Source organism: Giraffa tippelskirchi, chromosome 14 (genome assembly GCF_054371585.1).
Source record: "Giraffa tippelskirchi isolate mGirTip1 chromosome 14, T2T-mGirTip1v1.2.pri, whole genome shotgun sequence".
Classification (NCBI taxonomy): domain Eukaryota; kingdom Metazoa; phylum Chordata; class Mammalia; order Artiodactyla; family Giraffidae; genus Giraffa; species Giraffa tippelskirchi.
In genome coordinates this window covers 33,711,543-33,738,220 of record NC_137288.1, presented here as the reverse complement: position 1 = coordinate 33,738,220, position 26,678 = coordinate 33,711,543, and the positions used below count along the sequence as shown (strand labels likewise).

General features: G+C 43.9%; 1 protein-coding gene across 38 annotated transcripts in view; it reads left to right on the top strand.

Annotated features, from left to right (window-relative positions):
• The window catches only part of FHOD3 (formin homology 2 domain containing 3), a 514,139-nt gene that overhangs the window by 334,449 nt on the left and 153,012 nt on the right, over positions 1–26,678 (top strand). For all 38 annotated transcript variants that reach the window (XR_014074757.1, XR_014074756.1, XR_014074755.1 and 35 more), the window contains 3 exons: positions 1,252–1,346; positions 9,292–9,435; positions 22,641–22,882. Coding sequence is in view for 28 of the 38 variants with exons in the window: in XM_081562360.1 (XP_081418486.1) it covers positions 1,252–1,346; positions 9,292–9,435; positions 22,641–22,882 (481 nt within the window). In the remaining 10 variants the exon portion in view is untranslated. The remainder of the gene's footprint in view (positions 1–1,251; positions 1,347–9,291; positions 9,436–22,640; positions 22,883–26,678) is intronic.

Genomic DNA, 26,678 nt, shown 5'->3' with positions numbered 1-26,678 from the left:
CTTGTCTTGTCTCCTTACTGTGTGCAGTGAACCCTCTGGCTCTTTAAAAACTACCCCAGTTTAAAGCCACTCTGTACCTCTCGGAGGTCCCCATTTACTAGTCAGCAGACATTTTATTGAGCACCTGCTATGTGCTGGGCACTCTGCCAAGGGCACAGAGACAAGACAGATGCCATCACTTCCCTGGGGGAGCTTTTGTTCACAAGACCAAGAAATCAGCTCTGACATAACCCTTCCAAGAATCAGCATTTGGAGCCCACTAGTTTTAGGTTATTTCAGAATTTACTTTTATCAGCAAAAATAGGCAATATCCCTTTGAGATCTTTATAGAGAAACCAGGAAAGAGCCGCATGTTCCACACCACCATGCCAAGGGCAAGACAGTACTTCACTGCAGATGTTTATCCCCAGTGTAGGAAATCATGTCAAGGTGTGTATCCCCTTTGTGGCCTTGGCCTTGGCTCAGTGATCCTGAACAGGGAGGGTTTTCCTGCCCTCCCTGGAGCCATGGGACAACCTCCATGAGCACCCCCGCCAGTCTCACTGAGGAGTCACCTCTTGCACCAAACCCTCCTCGACCATCTCAATTCAAAAGACAGATGTCCCTCGTTGAGTGACAGGCGTGGCTAAGCGCTTTGCCTTCTCATTGCTTTTACCCTGTACTGATGTGTGTTCTTGTGTTTGTGCCTGACTGTTCCATTTGACTATAGACCTTTTGAGGGCAGCCTTCTAGAGACCCAGTTCCTTGTACCTGGTTGATGTCTAAATAGTATTTGTGACTTGATAGAATAGAGATAATATACTTCTGTTCTGGAAATGTTTGCTAGACGGACTTTTCACTGTTACTGTTTTGAGTCCTCTGCTACAGTGACTGTAAAGCTCTCCCTCGTCTTCTTTCCTTGCAGGAGATGGACACACACAGAGAGTACTTCCAGAGCATTTCCACACTCGAAGAGTAAAATGAGTGGTCTTAAAAAGCTGCATATAATTGGATTTTTAAAAAATTGCCTATTTAGTATAAAGGGAACTTTTCAAGCAAACTGATAGGCATCCTACATGAGGAATATACATTTTCAAGTAGACAAGGATGACATGGCAAATCATCACCTCATTGGAAGCATGTAGAGAGTCATGCTTTGAAATTTGGCGAAAGGCGCTACTGTCATTGGGTGATGAGTGTGGATAAACTGTGATATGAGTTGGATAAGGAGTCCTGAATTGCTGTTTCTCATGATTTTTGCTTTATTCATAGGAGTCACACCCTGGTCAAATATCATGGAAATACTGGAGGAAAAGGATGGGGTCGACACGGAGTTGCTGGTTTACGCGATGACTTTAGTGAACAAGGTTGGTCGATGTTTGTTTTGGGTTGAATTGTGTCTCCCGCCAAAAACACTGAAGTCCTGACCCCGGAGCCAGTGAACGCAATCTTATTTGGAAATGGGATCTTTGCAGATGAGGTCATTAGGGTGGGCCCTAATCCAGTAGGACTGGTGTCCTTATAAGAAGAGGAAAGAAGAGGCACACAGAGGGGAGACAGCGTACACACTCGTCCATGAGGAAGGCGGCCTTTGAAGGCAGGACTGGAGGTTGGAGTGGTGCATCTGCCAGCCGAGGACCACCAAGGATGCTGAGGATTGCCAGCAACCAGTCCCGGATGAGGCAAGAAAGGGCCCTCCTCTAGGGCCTTCAGGGGTAGCATGGCCCAGCCGACACCTTTTTTATCTTTCCCAAACTAGTTTGTTCATTTTTAAAGCTCTGCCATGCGTCTAGTGGGTGCTGAAGGTCACGTGCCACACTCTGCAGCCGGTGAACAGTCTGGACACCGGAAGACCAGGCCAGAGAGGTCCCCTGGGGCGGCTCTGTCCAGCTGCTGGTCCTGAAAGCTTCTTGCTCCAGTTCATCTGCAGTGACTTTGCCCCCCAGGCCCCATATCTTCATGCTGAGCCCGTGGCAGCACCGAGGTGAGAGTGGCCGGCACTGAAGCGCCGGGCGCTGATGACGTTCCCGCCGTCTAGCCCATGAAGGCGCTTGCCTTCGTTGAGGTCCCACAGCATGGCTCGGCCAGCCTTGCCCTCAGAAACACAGAGGGAATCCATCTGGAGAGACAGTCAGTGTTCAGGCACCCTCTGTGGCCCACGTAAATGGTCTTCAGTTTACCAAGTTTTGTACCTAATTTCTGTCATTGTGAGCCACTCAGTTTGTGGTACTTTGTTATGGCAGCCCAAGGGAACTAGTATGTGTGAAAACCTAAAATTTGCACTCTGAGGAAGCCCACGCCATGTATACTCTCCACGCTGGTGGCTGGCACACGCTTCAGCATGCCTCTTCATTAGAGGAGACCCTTTACACACACACACACACAAACGCATGGTGTGTGCATGTGTGCTGATGTTCATACATGTGAAGGCCCGAGTTGTCTGCAAAGTTTCTAGGCTTCAGGTTTTTCTAGTGAAACCAGAAAGAGGGTAGCAAAACTTTTATGGCTACTTTTCCTATCGAGATGTCCCCTCAACATTTTTCCTTAAGAATGTAGATTAACAAGCTTTACTCTAAGGAAATGATTCACGATTGAGCAGAAAAGCAAGCACTCTTATTTCACAGCTTATGGAATTCTGGCTGTGGGGCCAGGTAAGGGTTCCTGAGGGTGGACCCCATCCTCTCCTATGATGGCGGCCTCACCCTTGTGCTCTCATCCTGCCCATCGCATCCTCCCTGGTCACCAGCTCGTGGGGCAGCAGCTACCTTCAGTGTCCATCCTGAGGGGTGCTCTGACAGTGGGTCCCACGCTGACCAGGGACAGCCCACTCTCAGGACTGGGGTTTCCTCAGGCCCCGGCCCTTCCTTATTAATAACTGAGGGAGGGTGAGATGGTTATCATCGCCCTGGACCCCATCAGCCACCCCAAGGCCCTCCCCAGGGTGCCGGGTGCCTAAGGACCAACTGCGGTGATGGTTAGTTCTTCAGAAAGGACTGAGAATCTCTTCCTGAAATATACCCAGAGAAATACGAACTGGGGACAAATTGGTAGAAAGCAACATAATTATGAGAAGTAATTCTACTAGATATTAAGATGTTGTGTAAACTTCAAGGATTAAAACAATGTGGTCCTGACTTTTCCTTGGCAGGTGGTTGAAGCAGACGGGCTGAAAACAGACCGCAATGTACATGCAATGCACCCTGTAATTGAAATCCATAGGGATGGTCAGAGTCATTTATGACTGAGAGAGGTTTTGCTAAGTGGAAATAAACAAAAACATGTTTGGACTGTATAGCAAAATAAATTTCGGAAAGATTGAAAAGTTCAATGTAACATACCAAACTGTAGAAAAATAAGAAGAAACAGAGGTGAAAATCAACTGGTCTCTTGTCAGTGAAGGTGCATCTAATAATATAACCAGTCAAAAAAATTCATGTCAATGTATGGCAAAAACTATTACAATATTGTAAAGTAAAAAAAAAAAAAAAAGTAAAAAAAAAAAAAAGAAAATCAAAAAAAAAAAAAAAAAAATTCCAAAGAAAAGAACTTAAATGTTTCACTGTATTAGACTATAAAAGGTCATATTTACAAGATAAAAACCACCAATAAAAACTAAAGGCAAGTGGCAAACTGGGAATTCATTTCCAAAAATTGGGCAGAAAATGGTATGATACTAAGTTTATTCAGTTCAGTTCAGTCGCTCAGTCGTGTTCGACTCTTTGTGACCCCATGAACCGCAGCACACCAGGCCTCCCTGTCCATCACCAACTCCCGGAGTCTAACCAAACCCATGTCCATCGAGTCGGTGATGCCATCTAACCATCTCATCCTTTGTCATCCCCTTCTCCTCCTGCCTTCAATCTTTCCCAACATCAGGGTCTTTTCAAATGAGTCAGCTCGTCGCATCAGGTGGCCAAAATATTGGAGTTTCAGCTTCAACATCAGTCCTTCCAGTGAACACCCAGGACTGATTTCCTTTAGGATGGACTGGTGGGATCTCCTTGCAGTCCAAGGGACCCTCAAGAGTCTTCTCCAACACCACAGTTCAAAAGCATCAATTCTTCTGTGCTCAGCTTTTTTTATAGTCCAACTTTCACATCCATACATGACCACTAGAAAAACCATAGCCTTGACTGGACGGACCTTTGTTGACAAAGTAATGTCTTTGCTTTTTAATATACTGTCTAGATTGGTCATAACTTTCCTTCCAAGGAGTAAGCGTCTTTTAATTTCATGGCCTAAGTATATTGGGTTGGCACAAAAGTTCATTCAGATTTTTCCTTAAGCTGGTCTGGAAAACACAAACGAACTTTTTGACCAACCCAGTAGTATGACCCCAGTTGACAAATAAATGACTTTAACCCTACTAAGCTTGAAAGAAATGTGTAGTTAAACAGCAAGCCATTTTATCCAGGTCACATGGGCAGTGATTGCTTTTTAATGAAATGCCAGTTGTTGATGAGGTCACGGGAAATTTCCTATAGTCCTGGTAGGAAACGGACACTCCTTTTCTGGACAATAATCATAAGAACTCAGTTTTTATTTTCAAATCTCTTTGTGAGTTGATTTAGCATGCAATTTGAAAGCAATTTTCTGTTGGTTTTTGAAGATGAAGGTCATCTATTTCCTGTCATTTTTAGTCACTGACCTTGTATGGGAAAACACTGAATTCAGCAAAAAAAAAAAAAAAAAAAAGCATTTTCACTCTTGGGCGGTGTGTTCACTTCGTGGTGGAGGCCTTGCTTGGTTCTGTAATGACCCTGGCGGCAGCCATGTGACTTGGGCTTCTGCTGCCAGTTGCTGGCCAAGACCAGTGCATGTCACTCTCCTTGGCACCATATGTCCTCCAACATCCAGAAATTCCTCGCTTACTCTTTCTCTTCTGGTGGTTCCATCACTTATTTGTTAGTCCTGGCCCAAGGGAAGGTTCCAAGGACATGATTCCAGGTGCCATCCTTTCCTCAGAAAGATCAGCAGGCATCCATACTGGGTTTGTTTGTTTTTGCTGAATTTTAGTCACATTGATCATTCCAATGTGTGACATCCTCTGAGACCCGAAACATCATCATGTGTTGACGTGCTAATGTGGGTCTGGAAAAAATGCAGACTCTGAAATCTGGGAAATTGTATTGCTTTCCTAACTTTTCTTTCAACAAAATGGAAGAGGGCCTAATAATATGGAATTCAAAACATTAACATTTTTATGACGAAACAAAGGTACGAAATCCTAGCCTGCTCAAGGCTCTGAGACTGAAGTCTACTCCCTTGGTTAAACAGACACATTAATGAGGAGTTTCCAAGATCCAAACTAATCCCCCTTGAACTCTTCCCCTCCCCTTCATGCCATCAATAGATCTGAGCGAGCATCAGGAATGAACCATTTCTCACTCTGCAAGCTGAAGTTGTGTGGTGTCCTGTCCCAATCCAGCTACAATCCTCTGAGTGGGCCTCCCCCACTTTGGGAGCTCAGATATTGATCACCTTGTAGAATCAGAAGAGGCAGGTGCGGACATGATTAACAAAAGGTGTCACTGTGGGACTGGCTTAGAGCATTCAGGGAAGGCGACACCAGGGAGCCCTGGGGAGGGAAGTGATTCTAGTGGAGCCCTGATGGGATTCACACTGAGCGTTTGTTTTTCTATTCGACTGTATGGCTTTTTAAATTATTATACAGTAAAATTAACTCTTTTGGTATTTAGCCGTGGAAGTTCTAAAACATACGTAGTCGTGGATGACCTTCACAATTAGCGTATAGAACAACTCCATGTCTCCCCAAAATCTCACACTCATGTTATCGTTTTGTAGTGACATCCTGACCCACTATTCATGTCCCTGACAACCACAGATTTATTCTCCATCACTGCAGTTCTATTATTTCAAAAGGGGAAACCGTACAGGATGTAACTCTTTGAGGCTGACTTCTCTCACTCAGCACAGTGCCTTAGAGATTCATCTATGTCACTAGGTGTATTAATAGTTTGCTCCTTTTCACTGCTGCATCGTGTTCCATTGTGTAAATATACCACCATTTGTTAGCTCTTCATCCACTGAAAGAGATTTGGGTATCTGCAGCTTTTGACTTTCACAAATGCTCCTGCTGCAATGAACACTTGTGTATAGGCTTTTGCTACCCTGGTTTTATCCCTCAAGAAGGATTTGATGGAATAAGTGAAAACCCAGGGAAAGGAAAATAGAATGTTTGCTAAGATAGAGATTTCTCCCTTGACAGGGGCTGTAAAGATTTACTTGTCACAAATCCTGGCAAGACAAGGTCTGAGAGAAACCAGGAAGGGGGTCCCTAGAGTCGTCTGAGAGTGGAGGTGTCAAGAGACGTTTGCTCACAGACTTTTCTGGAGTGGCTGCCACCTTTGCCAGAAGTAGGCATGTTGGCCATGAGTGTCAGGGTAGACATGGGAAGACAGGGCCCAGGAGGGGTGAGAGCATGGCAGAGTTTGCTGAACATGTTAGAGAATCTGCTGAAAATAGGTGAGTGTGTGCTTTTGGGCTGCACAGCCCCCTCCCTGTGTGGACAGAGAGACAAGCCATCTTTGACTGTGGTGGGAGGCCAGCTCCCCTACGGCCACACGTGAGAGGGGGTGGCATCTGGATGTGGCTCAAGCCCACGTTTTCACCGTGGACGTGATAGATGACTTCTCAATACTCTTAGTTCTGTGCCTCTAACTGAGCAAGGACTCCCTGAGTCTGGTTCTATAGACCTAATGGTTTAATTTTTTAATAGTAATCCCCCTACCATTCCATCATGGTCTGGCTTGCAAAGGCAATGGGGATTAGTTCTAGGAATTTAACCCCCTGGACTGAAAGAATCTCGGTTGACTCTCTGCAAGGAAGAAAAGGGAAGAAGAAAGGAGAGGAACTGAATGCTGAGGAGACAGCAGAGGCCTCTCTCTGTGCCCGTCCTACCCCCGCCCCCACCCCGCACTACTGTGTAGAAAGTTTTGGATCTAACACTGAATGTCAACTCACCTGTGATGGGCAGGTCAGCAGTTAGTCAGGACACCTCTGGTCATTTGCCCTGCCCGTGCCTTTATGTCACCATTTCCCTCTTTCTCATCTTTTACTTACTCTTTTATTTACTATTTATTTGGCTTATTTGGAGGCTTCCCTGGTGGCTCAAACAATAAAGAATCTGCCTGCTATGCAGAAGACCTGGGTTTGATCCCTAAGTCAGGAAGAGTCCCCTGTAGAAGGGAATGGCAACCCACTCCAGTATTCTTACCTGGAGAATTCCGTTTACAGAGGAGCCTGGTGGGATACAGTCCATGGCGTCGCAAAGAGTCGGACACGACTGAGTAATTAACACTTGCTCGCTTGCTCATTTATTTAGCAGTGCTATGTCTTCTTTACAGTGCGCAGGCTTCTCTTTCTGGGGCACACGGCTTATTTGTGCTGAGGCATGTGGGATCTTCCTTCCCAACCAGGGATCAAACCCACATCCCTGCACTGGAAGGCGGATTGGTAACCACTGGACCACCAGGGAGGTCCCTCCCTCTTTTAACAAGTTCTAGAGTTTTCAGTAAAACAAAAGATGTACTTGTTCTGATGAGAAGGTTCTTTGGGTGGGTGTGTACTTTTTAGGTTAGGTCAGTGGACTGCTGTCTGCTAACCCAGCGGTGACCGCCTTGCCTGGCACCTGCAGACACCCACGTATGCTTGCACGCTTGGTCACTTTGGTGTGAGCACCTGTTTATTTATCACAGCTGCTGACTGGTTCACAACCTTCCATTCGGTGTCCTTGCTGGGGCTCCTGATGGATTAAGCTGTTGCATCGCAGCTATTTTTCTTTAGTTTCTGGTCTCAATGGCAGTGAGTTGTATCCTCTTCATTCAGCATAGAAGGGAAATAACCATTATTTGTGTTAGGAGCGGAGATATTTCTTTCCAATATTAATAGCCCTGAAGTAGAAGTGTTAAAGGAAGTTGGTACCATGAGATGATCCTTAAGAAAATATTGGTCTTTTTCCTTTCAAGGCAAGTTACCATGTTTAGAATAATTTTGAAATGCAATAATAGTGAAATAAACAGGGAGTGAAGCTCTGTGTCTGAAATTCGAGGCCAGAGCAGTTTGTTTAGAAGGCACGAAGACTGGAATAGCAGGTATGAGCACAGGGTTTTATTAGTTATTATTTAGTAACTTCCTGCTACCTCCCCACCCTCATACCCCTTGTTTATAAGATAAGAGGCTTTGAGTGAATCACCCCAAGGGTCCTTACAGCTCTAAGCAGAAGCCTGATCTGAATATCATCCTTCTTTTAGGAGGGATGCGGTAGGGAGGAAAGTGGGAGGGGGTTCAGGATGGAAGGGACACATGTATACCTATGGCTGATTCATATTGATGTATGGCAAAAACCATCACAATATTGTAAAGTAATTATCCTCCAATAAAAATAAATAAATACATTTTCAAAAAGAGAAGCAGAATCCAAAGAGAAGTTGGCTTTTTCTTTCTTGGGTTATCTTTTTGTCTCTTGGTTACCACTTTGAAATTTCTCATATTGCTGTAAATATCTTAGACTAAGGGGAAGGCCTACAGACTGAAAGAAAAGGGAATCATTCAATTGTTCTAACTCCAGCTGTTGGTAGATCCATCTTAACAGGAGTTTCTGAGTATGTTAGTTTTCGATTGCCATGTAACAAATTATCACAAAGTTAGCAGCTTGGAATATCACAGAGTTACCATCTCGCAGTTTCCATGGGGGCAGGGCCCAGGCACCGCCTCACTGGGCCCTCTGCTGAGTCTCACAAGGCTGCAGTCAAGGTGTCAACCAGGGCTAGCGTCTCGTCGGGAGCTTGGATTTCCCTTCCTAGCCTCTGTGGTTGTTGGCAGAGCTCACTTCCTTGCAGCTGTGGGACTCATGGCAGCTTGCAGCTTCTTCTGGGCCAGCAGGATAATGTCTCTGCTGGTCTCTATGCTCAGAAAAGGCCTAACCCCGGTTTTAATGGCTCACCTGATTAGGTGAGGCCCACCTGGCTACTCACCCCCTTTCCCAGACTTAACTTATTTAGGACCTTAATGACCTTTCACCTTTGCCCTATAAGGTCATGTCACCTAGTCATTAGAGTGTCCTGCCTACACTCAAGGTGGGGGATTGTACGGCACCTTTACCCCAGGGGGTGGGATCTTGGGGTCAGTCTGCTTACCACACTAAAGAAGCTTTTTTCTCTAATGAACTTGTCGTCTGTCTGGCTTTGCTCCAGTTGTTATACTCGTGGCCACTGGCTACCATGCAAAAAATGTCCCAAGAGCCTTGTGACAGTCCCCTAAGACACTGTGTCCTGTTCTTTCTTCATCCAGACCTTGTCCGGTTTGCCAGACCAAGACACCTTCTACGACGTGGTGGACTGCCTGGAGGAGCTGGGCATTGCAGCTGTGTCCCAGCGGCACTTGACCAAGAAAGGGACTGACCTGGACTTAGTGGAGCAGTTGAACATCTATGAGGTAAGAGGATATGCCTTTTAGGGGCCTTGTGCAGCTCAGACACATGTCAAAGGCTGAGATAAACATCCTCTAGACCAGTGGTTCTGCGTGCAGTGTGGCAGCATTCTCAACACCTCAGAGTTGCCAAAATGCAAGTTCTCAGGCTCACCTGAGACCTGCTGAAGCAGAAACTCAGAGGCTGGGCCCAGATCTGTGTTGTATGACCCTCCAGGTAATTCTGAGAACACTCCAGTGTGAGAATCCCTGATCTAGGAGAAATTTGGTAGCTTGCTTGCTTATTGGTTGATTGATTGCCGTTTTATTTTAAAGAACGTTCATTCTTGGTGGGGAGAGAGAGTGAAAGAGAGGCACAGAAAGCATGTGTCTTATCCTGCTGGTAGAACTTCTGGCAGGCTCTACATACTTTGTAGGGTCCAGTGCAGAATGAAAATGCAGGATAAAGTGCTATAAGAGATACTAAACTTTTCACTTCCTTCTGCCTTGCTTCTTGCCTCATCATGGTATTTAAAAAAAATTTTTTTTTAATCATTTTATCTATTTTTGGAAGCTCTGAAAAGTGAAAAAGTGAAAGTTCTGTCCAACTCTTTGCGACCCTGTGGACTATACAGTCCATGGAATTCTCTGGGCCAGAATACTGGATTGGGTAGCCTTTCTCTTCTCCAGGGGATCTTCCTAACCCAGGGATCGAACCCAGGTCTCCCTCATTGCAGGCAGATGCTTTACCAGCTGGGCCACAAGGGAAGACCATGAATACTGGAGTGGGTAGCCTATCTCTTCTCCAGCAGATCTCTGCTGCTGCTGCTAAGTCGCTTCAGTTGTGTCCGACTCTGTGCGACCCCATAGACGACAGCCCACCAGGCTCCGCCGTCCCTGGGATTCTCCAGGCAAGAACACTGGAGTGGGTTGCCATTTCCTTCTCCAATGCGTGAAAGTGAAAAGTGAAAATGAAGTCGCTCAGTCGTGTTCAACTCTTAGCGACCCCATGGACTATAACCCTCCAGGCTCCTCCGTCCATGGGATTTTCCAGGCAAGAGTACTGGAGTGTATTGCCATTGCCTTCTCCAAGCAGATCTCTGGGTCTTTGTTAATGCGTGCAGGCCCTTCCTCTCTAGTTGCAGCAAGCAATGGCTGCTCTCTAGTTGTGGCGCTTGGGCTTCTCATGGTGATAGAAAGCTTCTCTTGTTGTGGAACATGGGCTCTAGGGCATCTGGGCATCAGTAGTTGCGACTCACAGGCTCTAGAGCATGGGTATAGTTGTTGTGGTACGTGGGCTTAGTTGCCCTGTGGCATGTGGAATCTTTCCGGACCAGGGATCGAACTAATGTCCATTGGCAGGGGAATTCTCAATCACTGGACTACCAGAGAAGTCCCTGTGGTGTTTTTTTTTTTTTTTTTTTTCTTTTGCTACAAGTATGTACTCTTTGAAGAATATTTGGAAAATACCAAAAAAATGTAAGATGAAGAAATCACCCATAATTTTATTTACTAACTGTGGTTAACATGTTAGTCTGTTTTTCCAGCCTTTTTTGTGTATGTGTAGACTATTAACTCAGCTTCCCTCATTGCTCAGTGGTAAAGAATCCGCTTGCAATGTAGGAGACGTGGATTCAATCCCTGGGTCAGGAAGATCCGCTGGAAAGGGAAATGGTAACCTGCTCTAGTATTCTTGCCTGGAGAATCCCATAGACTGAGGAGCATGGCAGGCTGTAGTCCATGGGGTCACAAAAGAGTCAGACACAACTTAGTGGCTAAGCAAGAACAACATAGACTATTAACTGTGGAGACAACAGTCTGTATACAGTGTTGTGTACTGAATTTTTATTAGTAAATATGTTTGAACCATTTTGTCATTGAATCATCTTCAAAAATGTCATTTTATTAGAAACATAATATCCTGTCTGTATGCAAGTACCATAATACATATAATCAGTTTCTCTTTGTTCAGATTTAGATGACTTCCAAGGTTTTGGAATTACAAATGCTGTTACCATGGACAGCTTTGTTCATAAATCTGTGTGCACAGCTGGCGTCCTATGAGAGATATTTCCCAGCTAAATGGCTCCACTGTAATCTTCGCTGGGTAGAAGTGGAGAGACTGACATGCAACTCACTACTTCCTAAAATTTACTCTCGTAAGTGACAAGCTGAGGGACAGAGCAGAGTTATCTTTGTACGATCTTAGGAGAAATCAGAGGAAACTGACCCGGAGAGTCTGCGGTCAGAGCACAAAGCTTCCCACGGCCACCCAGCTCTCTGTGCTCCTGCACAGGGCGTCCTCTCCTCTAACAAAGCCTCACTTAGTTACCCAATTATCTGCTCACGCTTTCATGTTTTGTTATCAGTGAGTGATGGAGGGGTATGGAAGACAGGATAATGTAGGAGTACAGTAAGAATACTAAAGATGGAGAAGGAAGGGAATAGACAGTTGGCTCACAGGACTGTGGAAGACGGACTTTCCCCAGTACAGACACCTCCCTTCCTCACCCCCTTAACTCCTGTTCGGAACCCCAGTGTCTACTCAACCAGGGGCTTATATGATTAAAGCTTGAGATTCTGTGTGATCACAAGGAATGATTGTGTGTCCAGCAGCTGGGGCCAGCAAAGTTAAAGTGTCAGGTTCCTTCTTAAGTTTTTCAAAGAGGCTGCCTGTGTCTTCTGATTCAACTCTGGTGAATAGCTGAGTCATTTTCATGTCTGAAGATTCAACTGGCTTAAGGACACATTCTATCTGTTGAAGGGAGAAAATCAAGTTGTGCTGAATAATACCACTCACAGCATAGTTTATACCTACAGCGCACTGTGGCTGAGACTTCTTAATGTTTTATATGACAGTTGCTGAGTTTCAATCCAGACATATCCACCATATACCAGAAGACAGCATCATACAGGTGAATTTCCCACCAGTGAACCAACTGGGAGAGAATTTTGAAAACTATGCTGGATCCCTTCCCCAGGAGACTACTTTTGGTTTCAGGGCACACTTACTTTTCAGCCTACCTAACTCTCAAACTACCACCCCATCTTCCTCTTTCCATTTATGCTAGATGTTTCAAAAGGTGTTCTGGGTCCACCTTCTTTCTTTGGTCAAATGGCATCTGCTTAATATTTTAGCATTAAGTGTGTATCATTCACAAATGTAGATTATATGTGTCACTCAAAGAACAACAAAGCAAACACCCATTGTGATAGTTAACTTTATGTATCAGCTTGGCTGGACCACGGAGTGCCCAGATATTTGATCAGACATCATTGTGTCATTGCAGTGTGTATCCTTAACCTTCTGGATGAGGTTAACGTTCACATTGGTAGACTGAGAAAAGAAGATTGCCCTCCTCCCTGTGGGCAGGCCTCATCCAACCTGTTGAAGGCCTGAATAGAACAAAAGGCTGAGCAAGAGAGAATTCACTCTCTGCTAACGGAAATGAGCTGTGATGTAGGTTGCCTCTTACCTTTGACCTCCAGCTGGAATTGACACCATTGGTTCCCTTGGTTGCCAGGCCTTTGGGCTGTAGCTCTTGGGACTTCTCAGCTGCCATAATCCTGTCAGCCCATTCCTTATATTAAATCTCCATATATATCTGATTTATTTTGTTCTCTGGAGAATCCTGACTAATACACTCGTGTTTAAGAACAAGAATATTACTAGACACTCAGAAGTGTCCTCTGTGGCCCTTCCTGGTGTCATTCAACTAACTCCCAGCACCATTCTCTTGCTTTTTTTTTTTTTTTAATATATTTGTCTGAAAATAGCTATTCTGGGAGCTAACACAAATGATCAGATTATCAAGTAAGAATTGACCATCTGAGATCTTGCTGTCTATAGCAGAGCTATACTAATCTACTTAGGCTGCTAATTTCCAGAATACACAGGTGCAGGGATGCAGGGAGAGATCTGAGCCATCCCGTGTGACTCCTAGGTCTTTTTCTTATGCATCAGATGTGGGCTTTCTGACCCAGAATAACAGACAGGGTTTCCAAGTGTGGTTTCCAAGTCACCTTGCCCTTTGAGTAATATTCAGTTATGAAGCATCTCTACTACACAGCCCAGAGTGTCATGGCTTATCAATCCATAAATTCTGTGTTTACTTAGTATAGGGGATCCTTAGCCAATCCTGGCCTGCTAAAGGCATTCCAGAAATAAGAACTCTCATTTTAGGAAATGTCATCAGGCTATTTATTAGATAGTCTAGTTATTAGCATATTTTTGAAAGATTAGATGGGGTCATTGCCTTCTTTCTTTCCCTAGAAGCATCACTCCTACGAAAGGGGTGGAGGGATTGTAGGACAGCTGCTTTAACTCCTTCCTCCCTGTCTGTATCCCCAAACAACACATGGTTTAATTGGTCTTTTTATAAATGGGACCATACCATGTGTGTCCGCCTACAGTTTCTCTTTTGCTTGATTTTGAGACCTACCCATGTTGCTATGTGGAGTTCTAGTTTGCTCATTTTCACTGCTGATGTATATATACCAATATATTTATCTGCTCTTCACTTGGATGTTGGCTAGCTACAGTTTTGTTGCCGTGATGACGCTACCATGAGTGTTCTTGTCCTTTTTTCTTTGTGTGTGTGTATGCATGTGCAATACTTACTATGTTTGGGTATCAATTCTGTTCTTACTTTGTAAAAATATTTAGAAGCTTTTCTTTTTTCTTTCTGTCCTTGTCTCTGGTCTTTGATTATTTGATAGAGCTCCCTTGGGAAATTGTGTGGGCTTGTAATGATGATGATGGTGGGGCAGAAGAGGAGTGTGTGTGTGTGTGTGTGTGTGTGTGTGTGAGAGAGAGAGAGAGAGAGAGAGACTGTGTGTGTGTGTATGTATGTTGGAGGCAGGAGATCTTTGGTAACTATGCTTTATTCTATGGATATTGGTCTATGTAAACTTCCTATCTTTATTGGGATTGGCTTTTCTAAATCATATTTTCCTAGGAAATATCCATTTCATCTGGAGTTTTTAAGTGATTACTAAAGAAATATGTAAATAGTCTCTTGTGAATGTTTCTAATTTCCTTTCCTTGAGAAGTCATTTTCCTTTGTTAATTTTTGTGGTTGTAATTTCTCCCCCTTTTTCCTCTAGGTTAACTAGTGGCTTGTCTATTTTGTTGTTGTTAATTTTGACTTATATATAATTTTCAGTGCTCTTCCGTTTTGTAACTCAAAACATTTTTATCTTTATGATTTCCTTCTTAAATTTTCTTTCAGTTTACTTTGTTGTCCTTTTTAGATTTTTGAGTTGTTTATCTGATTTATTTCTTTTTATCTTTTAACCATCTTCTCATTCCTGGAGTATAACTCACTTGGTCATGATGTGTGTTTTTTTTTAATGTGCTTTTGGAATTCTGTTTGATGCTAATTTGCTTAGAGTTTTAGACAAATAGTCATAAGTAGAGCCTGAGGTGGTGGCCTAATGCAGGACAGTGACAGAGTGGGGAGCAGTGGAGGAGCTCTGCCTGGTGTGAAAGGAGGTGTGATGAGGGGCAGGGCCTGGGGAGGATGGCACCTGCAGGACTGCAACCCCGGGGGCTTCTCAGCTTATTCCCGCTTCCTAACTCCCTGCAACTGAAAACAAGGGGTCCTCCTCAATGTCAGGTCTAACTACACCATTCCTCCATTTAGGAGAATAAACAAGAGTGCAGGAATGAATGAACAAAAAACCTTAAAAACTTTTTCACAGCCCGTGGGGTGAAGCTGGGATGCCTTGAGTTAGTTCAAGAGGCACCACCATCTGTGACCTTCAAGCTGCTGTGGCCTTGTCTCCAGCAGTTCCTAAGATGTTGCTGAAGTTTCAGCTACACTCAACTCCTCTTGTTTCCTGAAAGTGAAAGGCAGGTCGCCGCGGAGCTTCCCTTCTTCCATTCTCCTTGCTTTGCCTGGAGTGTTCTTCCTTCCTGTTCTCAGGTTGGCGAACTCCTTTTCCCGCTGTGGAAGTCACCTCAGATATCCCCTTTGGCAAGGTATAGGAGTTCCTGGGCTTGTTGCCTGAACTTTGTTTATAACCCAGGAGGGAGCACTTGCCTGTGTTCACACCTCACACTGAACAGTCCTCAGGACGCACTTGCCTATCCATTTGCCTTTGTCATCCATGTCTTTCCTTTCTAACCTCTGTGCTCAGCAGTGCCCTTGCCCAAAGTCGAAGTTAAGTACTTCAGTGAAGGTCTCTTAAATATCACTGATAGGTTCTAGGCTGAAGGAAGGGCATGATTTAATCAGAAACCAGCCACCTTAAAGGGAAGATGCCTTGGGTAATCACTCAAGGTGACAAGTGAATGCTTGGGGTACCAGATAGAGTTAGGATTTTTATTCCTGTCTAAAAATTAATGCACTTTTAAAAGTGTTTGGTGCCATAGGACAACTAAGTTCATTATAGGAGGGGGCAGTAAGGAGCCTATAAGCGGTACCAATATTTTCCTCATAATAGATTATAAATATTTTCAAGTCATTGAAGAGAACTTTGTTGGGCTTCTAGAATTCTTCTAAATAGTGGAGGATGTCTGGTGACCATACATCCTGGACTTTCTGGGGATAGGCCCAATTGCAATTAATTCCATTTTAGAAAGGTGATTTAATCCATGTTTAATTAAATTCATTTGAATTTTTATAGTTCCAAATTATTTTTTCAAACACATAATTTCACAAATCAAAATCAAAAATCTTTTTTTTTTTTCTGATTGTGTTCTCACTTTTCATGCTGAAAATGTGGTCCTAGTAATGAGAAAGGCATTTAGAGCTGAAGACTTTGGAGGTGAGGGGTGATTGTTACTGTTAGGAATAATTAATAGGTCCAATCTCTTCAAATCTTTCCTTGTCATAGGTGATTTTTTAAATGTGTATCAGTTAGCTCTTGCTACATAACAAATATGCCAAAAAGAGTGGTCTTAAAACAGCAATTTTTGCTCATCATTCTGGGAGTCAGAAATTTTGGCCTGGTTCAGCTGAGAGATTCTCATAGAGCTGCAGTTATCTGATGACTTAACTGGGACTGAGTGCTCTAAGATGGCCTTATTCACCTGGTTTGGCCTTTAGTGGTGGCTGTTGGCTGGCTATGTGTCTTCAGCAGGCTAGCACATACTTCTTCACATGGTAGCAGCATTTCAGAAGGGAAAGTCTCGAGTGCAAACACTTTTCAAGGGTCTGTATCTTCTGATGTCACATTGGCCAAAACAAGTCACGTGGAAAATTGTAGACTCAGTGTAGGAGAGGGACTACACAAAGAGAAGTAAACAGAGAGGCATGATTCCCTGGGAGCCCAGGGCTGTAATCATCTGCCACAACCTGTTCAACCTAATAGGAGAATTATCAGTATAGTTCCTTCTTGAAATGGCAGTAGCACTGGCATCCATTTCACTTAAAAACTGAATCAAGTTGTATAGGTGTGCATTAAAAAGAAAGTGTGGGAGAGCAATTTGGAAAATGATTACATCTGCTATGTAAATATGGTTGCCTGTCATGGAGGTTAGTAGTAGTATAACCACATAATCTCAAAGAACTCTTAATAGCTTTTGACCTTCATTAAGGAATGTTCAGATGGTTGGATGTTCAATGATATTAAGAAATTATTTTAAGCAGGACAGTGGTATGGTGGTTATGGTTTTTAAAAATCCTTATCTTCTAGAGATATATACTGATATGTTAATGGATAAAATTATATGATCTGAGACTTATCTCAAAAAAACCTGGCTATGGGGTCAGGGGCAGGGAGTAAATGAGACACGATTGGCCAGGGTTGATAATTGTTGAACTATCATAGGTGATGACACAAACGTCTTTGTACTCTTCTCCATACTTTGCAAAAGTTTAGAAATTTCTGCTAATTTTAAAAAGAATGTTTAGATCAGTCAGTGGCCTCAAAGATAGGTAGAAGTTGTCCCAGATGCCACCTTCGTTTGCTCTTCTCTGCTTTCTTGGTAGGATGGGGTAGGGTGTGCAAGCAGTCAGTGCTGGATTCCTCACCCGGGTTGTAGAGACTGTTCTACATTTGATGAAAAGAGTCATCTGTATGTCTTCTTTGGAGAAATGTCTGTTTAGTTCTTTGGCCCATTTTTTGATTGGGTCGTTTATTTTTCTGGAATTCAGCTGCAAGAGTTGCTTGTATATTTTTGAGATTAATTGTTTGTTGCTTCATTTGCTATTATTTTCTCCCATCCTGAAGGCTGTCTTTTCACCTTGCTTATAGTTTCCTTTGTTGTGCAAAAGCTTTTAATTTTAATTAGGTCTCATTTGTTTATTTTTGCTTTTATTTCTGATATTCTGGGAGGTGGGTCATGGAGGATCCTGCTGTGATTTATGTCGGAGAGTGTTTTGCCTATGTTTTCCTCTAGGAGTTTTATAGTTTCTGGTCTTACGTTTAGATTTTTAATCCATTTTGAGTTTATTTTTGTGTATGGTGTTAGGAAGTGTTCTAGTTTCATTCTTTTACAAGTGGTTGACCAGTTTTCCCAGCACCACTTGTTAAAGAGATTGTCTTTTCTCCATTGTATATTCTTGCCTCCTTTGTCGAAGATAAGGTGTCCATAGGTGCGTGGGTTTATCTCTGGGCTTTCTATTTTGTTCCATTGATCTATATTTCTATCTTTGTGCCAGTACCATACTGTCTTGATGACTGTGGCTTTGTAGTAGATCCTGAAGTCAGGCAGGTTGATTCCTCCAGTTCCATTCTTCTTTCTCAAGATTGCTTTGGCTATTCGAGGTTTCTTATATTAACGACCCAATCAAAAAATGGGCCAAAGAACTAAACAGACATTTCTCCAAAGAAGACATGCAGATGGCTAACAAACACATGAAAAGATGCTCAACATCACTCATTATTAGAGAAATGCAAATCAAAACCACAGTGAGGTACCATTTCACACCAGTCAGAATGGCTGCTATCCAAAAGTCTACAAGCAATAAATGCTGGAGAGGGTGTGGAGAAAAGGGAACCCTCTGACACTGTTGGTGGGAATGCAAACTAGTACAGCCACTATGGAGAACAGTGTGGAGATTCCTTAAAAAACTGGGAATAGAACTGCCATATGACTCAGCAATCCCACTGCTGGGCATACACACCGAGGAAACCAGAATTGAAAGAGACGCGTGTACCCCAATGTTCATCGCAGCACTGTTTACAATAGCCAGGACATGGAAGCAACCCAGATGTCCATCAGCAGACGAATGGATAAGGAAGCTGTGGTACATATACACAATGGAATATTACTCAGCTATTAAAAAAATACATTTGAATCGGTTCTACTGAGATGGATGAAACTGGAGCCCATAATACAGAGTGAAGTAAGCCAGAAAGAAAAACACCAATACAGTATACTAATGCATATATATGGAATTTGATAGATGGTAACGATAACCCTATATGCGAGACAGAATAAGAGACACAGATGCATAGAACAGTCTTATGGACTCTGAGGGAGAAGGTGAGGGTGGGACGTTCTGGGAGAATAGCATTGAAACATGTGTATTATCGTATGTGAAACAGAACACCATTCCATGTTCGATGCATGAGACAAATGCTCAGGGCTGGGGCAATGGGATGGCCCAGAGGGATGGGATGGGGAGGGAGGTGGGAGGGGGGTCCAGGAAGGGGAGCACATGTAAACCCATGGCTGATTCATGTCAATGTATGGCAAAAACTACTACAATATTGTAAAGTAATTAGCCCCCAACTAAAATAAATAAATTTCTTAAAAAAAAAAAAAAAAGTCAGAGATTAAAAAAAAAAAAAGAAAAAAGTCAGAAGGTATCTGATGAGGGGCCAAGCAGCAAAACACCCATCATTTGGGTGAGATTAGAAATTGATCAGGACATGGTTGATCTCACTTTGGGTCCAGGGTAGGACACCACACTTGTGGTTAATTAGATCTGACACCACAGATTGTGAATAAGTCTCTTGGTAAATGCTGTTTTCTCTCTAGGTGTTTTCCAGAATTTATTGGTCTTAACTGTAATTTGTAGTGCTTCCTAGAATCTAAAGAAACTGGAACTGCTACCACAGCCCTGGACATGAAAGCAGGTCTCTTTCCCTGTCATTAGTGGACACTAGTGATTCTAAGATTCTTCATGTAAAATCAAAACTGGGAGTGAAGACCAGCCCCAAATTTCATGTTACAGCTTTCCTGTCTGCCAAGCCTGAGGCTGCCATTGTATCTCCAGGGATTGTGATTCCCACTTACCCCTACCCCCATGCATCCTTTGCTTGGTTTAAGAAGATGGATATTTTGTTTAGGATTGGAGCTTCACACAGCTCTCATTGAATTCCATTTTATGGTGTCACTTTGATAATTTTTCAGTACTTTTCATTTAAACAATGATTGCCTCATCTTCCTTGACAAAAGGCAGTTGAAGTAGATTTCACTTTGTGCACATGCCATGTGCCTCTCTGAAAGGCACTGTGAGTGGAATGCTGTTTGATCTTTGCATCTCTGAGGTTAGACAAGGAATTAGAAATATCTGAACTCTACTTTATCCCCTAACCTTATCATTCCAAATATGTGCTTAATTAGAAGCAGAATCAATATTTAAGGTCAGAATGAGTTCAAGTGGTCTAGAATTTTTATATCTAAAAATGAAGAAAAAATAATTGGCTAGTAATATTTTAAAACACTATGCTTGGCTAGGGGTATAATCATTCTCAAACTTTCCCCAGAGAATACCATTTACAGTGTTAAAGTTGAGGTGATAAAAGTGATTAATCAAATACATAATTTCTTTCCTAGTTCTTGCAGTTACATTGCAGAACACCGTTACCCCAGGAAACAAACTTTCCAGTGAGATTTTGTAACAGTACAGCTTTTTCTGAACTCTTACCCATTCTTACCTCAAACCTCCCCAGATTATGTCTGACTAGTAAATTCTAGGGGAACAGAGCAGTCAAAATATTATTAGATTGTCTTCATCTATCTGGGAGTTTGTTATAGAATGTATCTGGCATGTAGATGTAAGAGTTTTCACTAAATCAGTCTTGTTTAAAAGCTAGAGCTGGAGGCAGCTGCAGATGGAGCAGATCCAGGGAGGCTTCACTCCTGTGAAACAGGCCATGCATCTCAGGTGTTCATCCTTGTAAACTGGATGAGAGGGGCCAACCTGGCCTCGACTCAGCCAAGCTCACCATGCTCTGTGAACACATTTGGCATCAACACTTTGGCCATGGGAGACCACTGATTTTGCAATAGCCAGGTTTTCTGTATACAGGCGAGGCCAAAACCAATAGCATGGTTAGCCATCTGGGTCTTTATATCACTTCTCCATTCTCTCACTTTTCAGGGCCAGGTTGTGAAATGTGACCAGGAGCACCCCTAAGGCTGGAAAATATGCATCTCTGGGGACATGGGACCATGTGGGTCTTTGGGTGCCAAGTCAGAGAGACTGTTGGACTTGCTTGGGCCTGGCCCACCTGGGCTGTGAGGTGGCCTGCCCAGGCAGTTCTGTGTGACGTAAGAATTTGTGGTGTTCCAGGCCCTGGGTTGGGACAATCCCCTGGAGAAGGGAATGGCTACCCACTCCAGTATTCTTGCCTGGAGAATTCCATGGACAGAGGAGCCTGGCGGGCTACAGTCCATGGGGTCACAAAGAGTTGGACACAATTGCGTGACTAACACTTTCACTTTTCACTCTGCCCCTTCATCTGAGGGCACAGGCTGGGGAAGAATTGACACATTTGTTGAGTACCAGCCACAGGGTAGGCCCTACCCTAGCTGCTTTACATGCATTATGTAAGTTATTCTTACACTGCTACTGCTGCTACTGCTAAGTCGCTTCAGTCGTGTCCGACTCTGTGCGACCCCACAGACGGCAGCCCACCAGGCTCCGCCATCCCTGGGATTCTCCAGGCAAGAATACTGGAGTGGGTTGCCATTTCCTTCTCCAGTGCATGAAAGGGAAAAGTGAAAGTGAAGTCACTCAGTTGTGTCCGACTCTTAGCGACCCCATGGACCGTAGCCTACCAGGCTCCTCCGTCCATGGGATTTTCCAAGCAAGAGTACTGGAGTGGGGTGCCATTGCCTTCTCCATATTCTTACAACAAACCTACAAATGCAATCCTGTTAGCCTAATTTTGTAAGCAAGAGATTCTCAAGCAAGCAATTTGCTGCAGATGATGCCTGGTCTGTTAGCCACACAAAGGTCTAGTCAATGACAGCTGCTGGGGCTATGTAGGTTTTGAGAAGGGAGGCATACACATAATTAAAGCAACTAGAGAAACAGATAGGTATAGCCCATAGTTGGAAAGGGTGAGCTCCTATAAGGAGGAAGTATGCACAGAAACAGTGGGTGTTGATGTGAGAAGGCCTATGGAGTAGGATCCAGGATGGAGGAGATTAATAGATGGCAGAGCTGAGTCTTTGGCCAGACCTCACCCAACTAGGGGCAGGACTAAAAGATCCCTGGGAAGAGGGCAGGAGTGTGGGGTGTGGAGCCACTTGGCTCCTGTTTCTGTTTGGTTGGCCAAAATGTTTATGCTGTAAGATCTTTTTGGAAAAGATCTTTCCTTAAGATCGTATGGAAAAATCTGAATGAACTTTTTGGCCTACCCATACATTAAAGCCAAAATGGCCAAGTGTGAGTGCTTTTAAGAGGAAATGTTTAAAAAATCCTAAATTCTAGAGATCCAGTCTATTTCTGGTCTATATTTTTCTGATCATAGGTGCAAGCAGGCTCCACAACCACCCGAGACCAGGCTTTGGAGGGTTCCCCCCCCACCTCTGTGCATGGGGGTCTCAGATCAGGCCTATCAAATGACCTGCAGGTGAGGCTGTTTGTCTCACCTGGAGTTCATGGCTCCTGCCTCTCTCCTTGTTGTGCTCTCTGAGCATCCTCCCTGGGAAGCGAGCTGGGGCTCAGGACCTCCAGGGCTTCCTACAACAGGGTTTCAGGAGACACTCCGCCTCCTGGACCAGAGAATACCAAGGTGCGGGTAGTTCATGAGAAGGAGAGATGGCCTCTAAAGGGCAGTCCTGGGGTGAAGAGCCCATCTAATTACAAAATAGTTCTCAGGTCTTCTTGTGACATCAGTTGACCTTTTTGGATCCATTTGGGAAGATAGGCAGTGGTGAGCGAGCATCTTTCGGTTTGGAGGCTGCGCTTTGGGATGCACGTGGTTGTGATGACCTCAGTGAGAAGCCCACTCCACAGGATGGGAAAGGATGGAGTTCAGTCCCCTTTGGGGTGGGACTGTGAAAGGTCTGACCTTGCTCTGTATGCTCTCTGCTTTTCCAGGTGGCACTCCGGCTGGAGGACGGGGATGAGACGGCAGAGCCGCCCCCCAGCGGGTGCCGTGACCGCAGGCGGGCCAGCGTGTGCTCTGGAGGCACGGGCAGTGAGCCCCGGGGCCTGGACCGCAGGCGGAGCCGCAGGCACTCGGTGCAGAACATCAAGAGCCCCCAGTCGCCCCCGTCCAGCCCCTGCTCCCTGTCGGCTCCTGACTTCAAGCCCAGTCAAGTGCGAGATCTCCGGGAAAAGTAAGCATTAACCCAGCCTTGGAGAGGGGCGCAAGGACCCCTAAAAGGGGAAGGGAGGCCCAGCCCCACAGGTGTCCTTGACCATCCCAGCCTTTTCTGTCCCCTGCCTCTTCTCTACCTTTAAGCCATCACCCCCAGTTACCCCGAAACTTCCCAAGGCAAAGTGGCCCTGGTGATACACACAGCCTTGATCTAATTCCCTGAACTCATCTTCACCTACTTATGTTTTTATGTTATTTATCTTATTAGCATCTCAGTTAATATCTGTGTAGAAAACTATGCTTTATCAACTAGAAAAGAATCCAAAACACAAAACTTTGGCCTAGAAATAAATGGTATGCCACCACACCAATGTGAGATTGTTAGAGTCCAAAGTACTCATGACAATACATAGATGAGGTTAAGTAGAACAAATATGTACTTTCACATAATTTCAGTAAATACTAATGCTGTCATTTATTCAGTCATATAGCATACATTTTTCTGAAGTGTGTCTTATAGGCCAGGACTATTTGCAACCATGAAGACATATTAATGGAAAAGGTATGGTCTCCATTTCTGTGAACCTCCTATCAGGGCTGAGAGAAAGTAAGAATGAAGAAAGGACATAAAAAGAAACAGAAAGATTGACAATCCCATGAGAAATTATGTATGTCCAAAATGCAAAGTTTGACAAAATCTCTAGGAGCTCAGAAGTGGTTCCATAAAAGAGAGGTGCAGCTGAAGGATGGCTGTGTGGCTCTGGGGTCTGGGTCCAATTATATCTTCCCCAGTGGAAGCCCTCAGTTCACTAGGATGGTGGGGCTCCGTGGACCAGTCTGTGCCAGGTAGCTCCACCGAGGCTGACTGATACGCTGATTGCCGGTGCCCCTCTTCTGCTGCCAGTGGAAACCCTGCTCGCATCATTTGGCTGGAGCATTTTCTCCCATTGTGGGGAGCTACCTGGGAGCCACATGTTGGTCAGGAGGCTGCATGGTGAAGAGCTGAACTCAGACTAGGTGGGATGACCTTAAGACAGTGATTAAGATATGTCCCTTCCTTTCCGTCCCTAAGGGAACACCCATCCCCACTCTACTAAGAAGTGACTTGAGCTGTCTGGTGGGATCCTGGAACATGAACCAGCCCACACATTGGGTGCCTCCTATTGTAGAAGGAGAAGGAGGGCATTGATCTGAGAGTGATGTGCAAGGCATGTTCCATGTTGACGTCCTTCTCCACCACATAGCCTATAGGTTTTTCTGTCTCTTAAGAGTCAATGTGCAACAAGCTCTCTTTCAGTGAAAAGAAAATTGAAACTTTTGAGCAGAATGAGAAATGAGAACATTTACTGTGAAATTACATGTTGTGATCTAAGATCTTTGAGAAACTCAGGCAGTTCTCACAGGGTCCTGAAACTCCCTGTAGTGCTGTTTCTTCTAGCTAGAGAAATGAGCATGGAGAGAGTTGGGCAAAGTGGACTGAAGAATCTATTTTTGGTCACCAGAGATGCTGAAGGTGGGAGTTATGAGGCTTCGGCGCTAGCACTTGGTATACTTGTGCTGTCTGCCTTGTGTCATGTCTGTTTCTGTTCTATTTCTTGTTGTTACACTTTTAAAGACCCCTGTATTGTGACTCAAGTGACCACGTCTTGTGATACGTTGGTAAGGGCAATGACAGTGGGGTGGACCAGCCCGGGCACAGTCCACAGTTTTGAGGCTCTGGCCTTGGTGGGATCTGGAATAGGACACTCCTCTGCATGCTCCCACCTCAGTGTTTTCAAACAGAACTGATTTTTCATTTTAATGAAATGATTAATGTAAACTTCATAACATTCGCTTAAGAAAAATCCACTTTCCAGCTTATAAAGAAAGGTCATAGTTTTAAGATTGATGATGATGAAGTGGCCTCATCCACGAAGCCTGTTGGAGGGATTTTGCCCTGTGGCCACAAAATCACAGCATGATATTGACAGAGATGGGAGTAGGAGAAAGGGAGAGGGTGATGAGAAGCAAATCAGGAAACAGTCCCTGCATGCATAGCTTAGTCACCTGCTCAGCATCTGTGCCTCAGATGTCACCTTAGAATCGAGAAGCTCATTGTGCTCATTGCCCGTAGACCTTGAAAGACACAGACCCACACCTGACCTAGACTACTTTTCATCTGTGCGACCATTCTGGCTCTGCTTACTGCTAACTTGTAGCAACATGCCTCCATGTATCACACATGAAGAACTGTAGGCCAGATTGTCTAACTCTGTGTCCCAAATAATGTCAGTACTCTTGAAAAGAAGATAGAACTATGCTACAGATTAGAGATTCATGTTGTCCTCAAATATATTCATATCTGGCACTCTGTACTCAGATGCTTCTTTTATATAGCTTGAATCAAATTCTCTTGTTGATCCTCTCTAGGGTCCAGGCAGGACAAGCATCATTATCCTCACATTACAAATGAGAAAGCAATCGGGGGCTTGGTGCCTTAGAACCAGGGGGCTGAGCCTTGAGTTAAATCTATCTTTGGCCTTTGCCTCTCAATGTCACAGTCATACACTTCCCACTCGCCAATCCTAAACATAATCACTGAATGAGATTTGTACGTCTGGACTTTTTTAGACAATGGATTTGATTTACATACCATGTAGGTGTATTTTTATTCAGGTTCATGTGAAAATTCAGAGTCGAACAGGAGAGAATCCCAGAGTCGTCTTATAGACCTAGGCCTGCTAGGCTGAGCTTTACTAAGGCCTAATAAGGCTTGAAACTCACATTGCTTTGGTTTCTGAAGAAATAGAACTCCACGGTGAGCACTCACCAAATAAGGTATGTGTTTATTGTTCATCTGCCACCTAAAAGTACTTTTTGTGATTGCCTGTGCCATAGTTTCACCTTTGCAATTAAATTTACAGATTTGATTGGGAAGAAAAAACATGTTGGTGCTTTCATTTTTTTTTTTTTTTTTTTTTACCAAGAAGATTATTTTTAACATCTAATCATCAAAAGAGCCAGTGTCTCTGATTTAAATTGTAATCGTAGTTAATGTTAGGACTAAAAAGTCTTCAAGGTTGTCTAGCCCATAGCAGAAGCCCGTTCTATGCCCTCAGCCTCAGACATTCTCCTCCCTGAGGCACTCCATTCTGTCCTTGAACTTCTCAGCTTCTAAGGAAAGTTCCCTGGACTAAATTTGCTCCATAATGTGGTAGCTTTATTATTGCTAAGAATTTCACTATATGGATAAAATTTCCCTGTAATGTTACCCTATTCATCCTGGTTCTCACTGCTGTCAGCACACGTGAGGTCCTCTTCCTGTTCTGTATGACCACCTTTCTGACAATGAACATGGCATGGGACTTAATATGTAAACTTGAAATTTCATCCTGTTGATTTCCACACAACATTCCAACTTACGGAGGTAATTTTGAGCTTCATTTAGTCACTCCTGTTAGCAGTTGCGCCTTCCAGCTTTCAGTCGTGTGTATATTTGAATACACATGGACGAGTGACCTGGCGGGTAGTGGATGGTGACAGCAGCTTGGTGCAGACAACTCCCATGTACCTCAAAGTCAAGTGTTGGAAACATCCTCTGTCAAGGGCCAGATAATAAATATGTTAAGTTTTGCAGGCCAGACAGTCTTTGATGCAACTACGCAATTAAATTCTCCCATTGTAGCATGAAAGCTGCCATAGACAGCAGGTAAGCAAGTGAACATGGCTGCCTTCCAGTGAGACTTTATTTATGGACACTGAAATTTGAGTTTTACATGTTATAAAATATTTAGATTTTTTTCCCCCAACCATTAAAAAAAGCGAAAATCATTCTG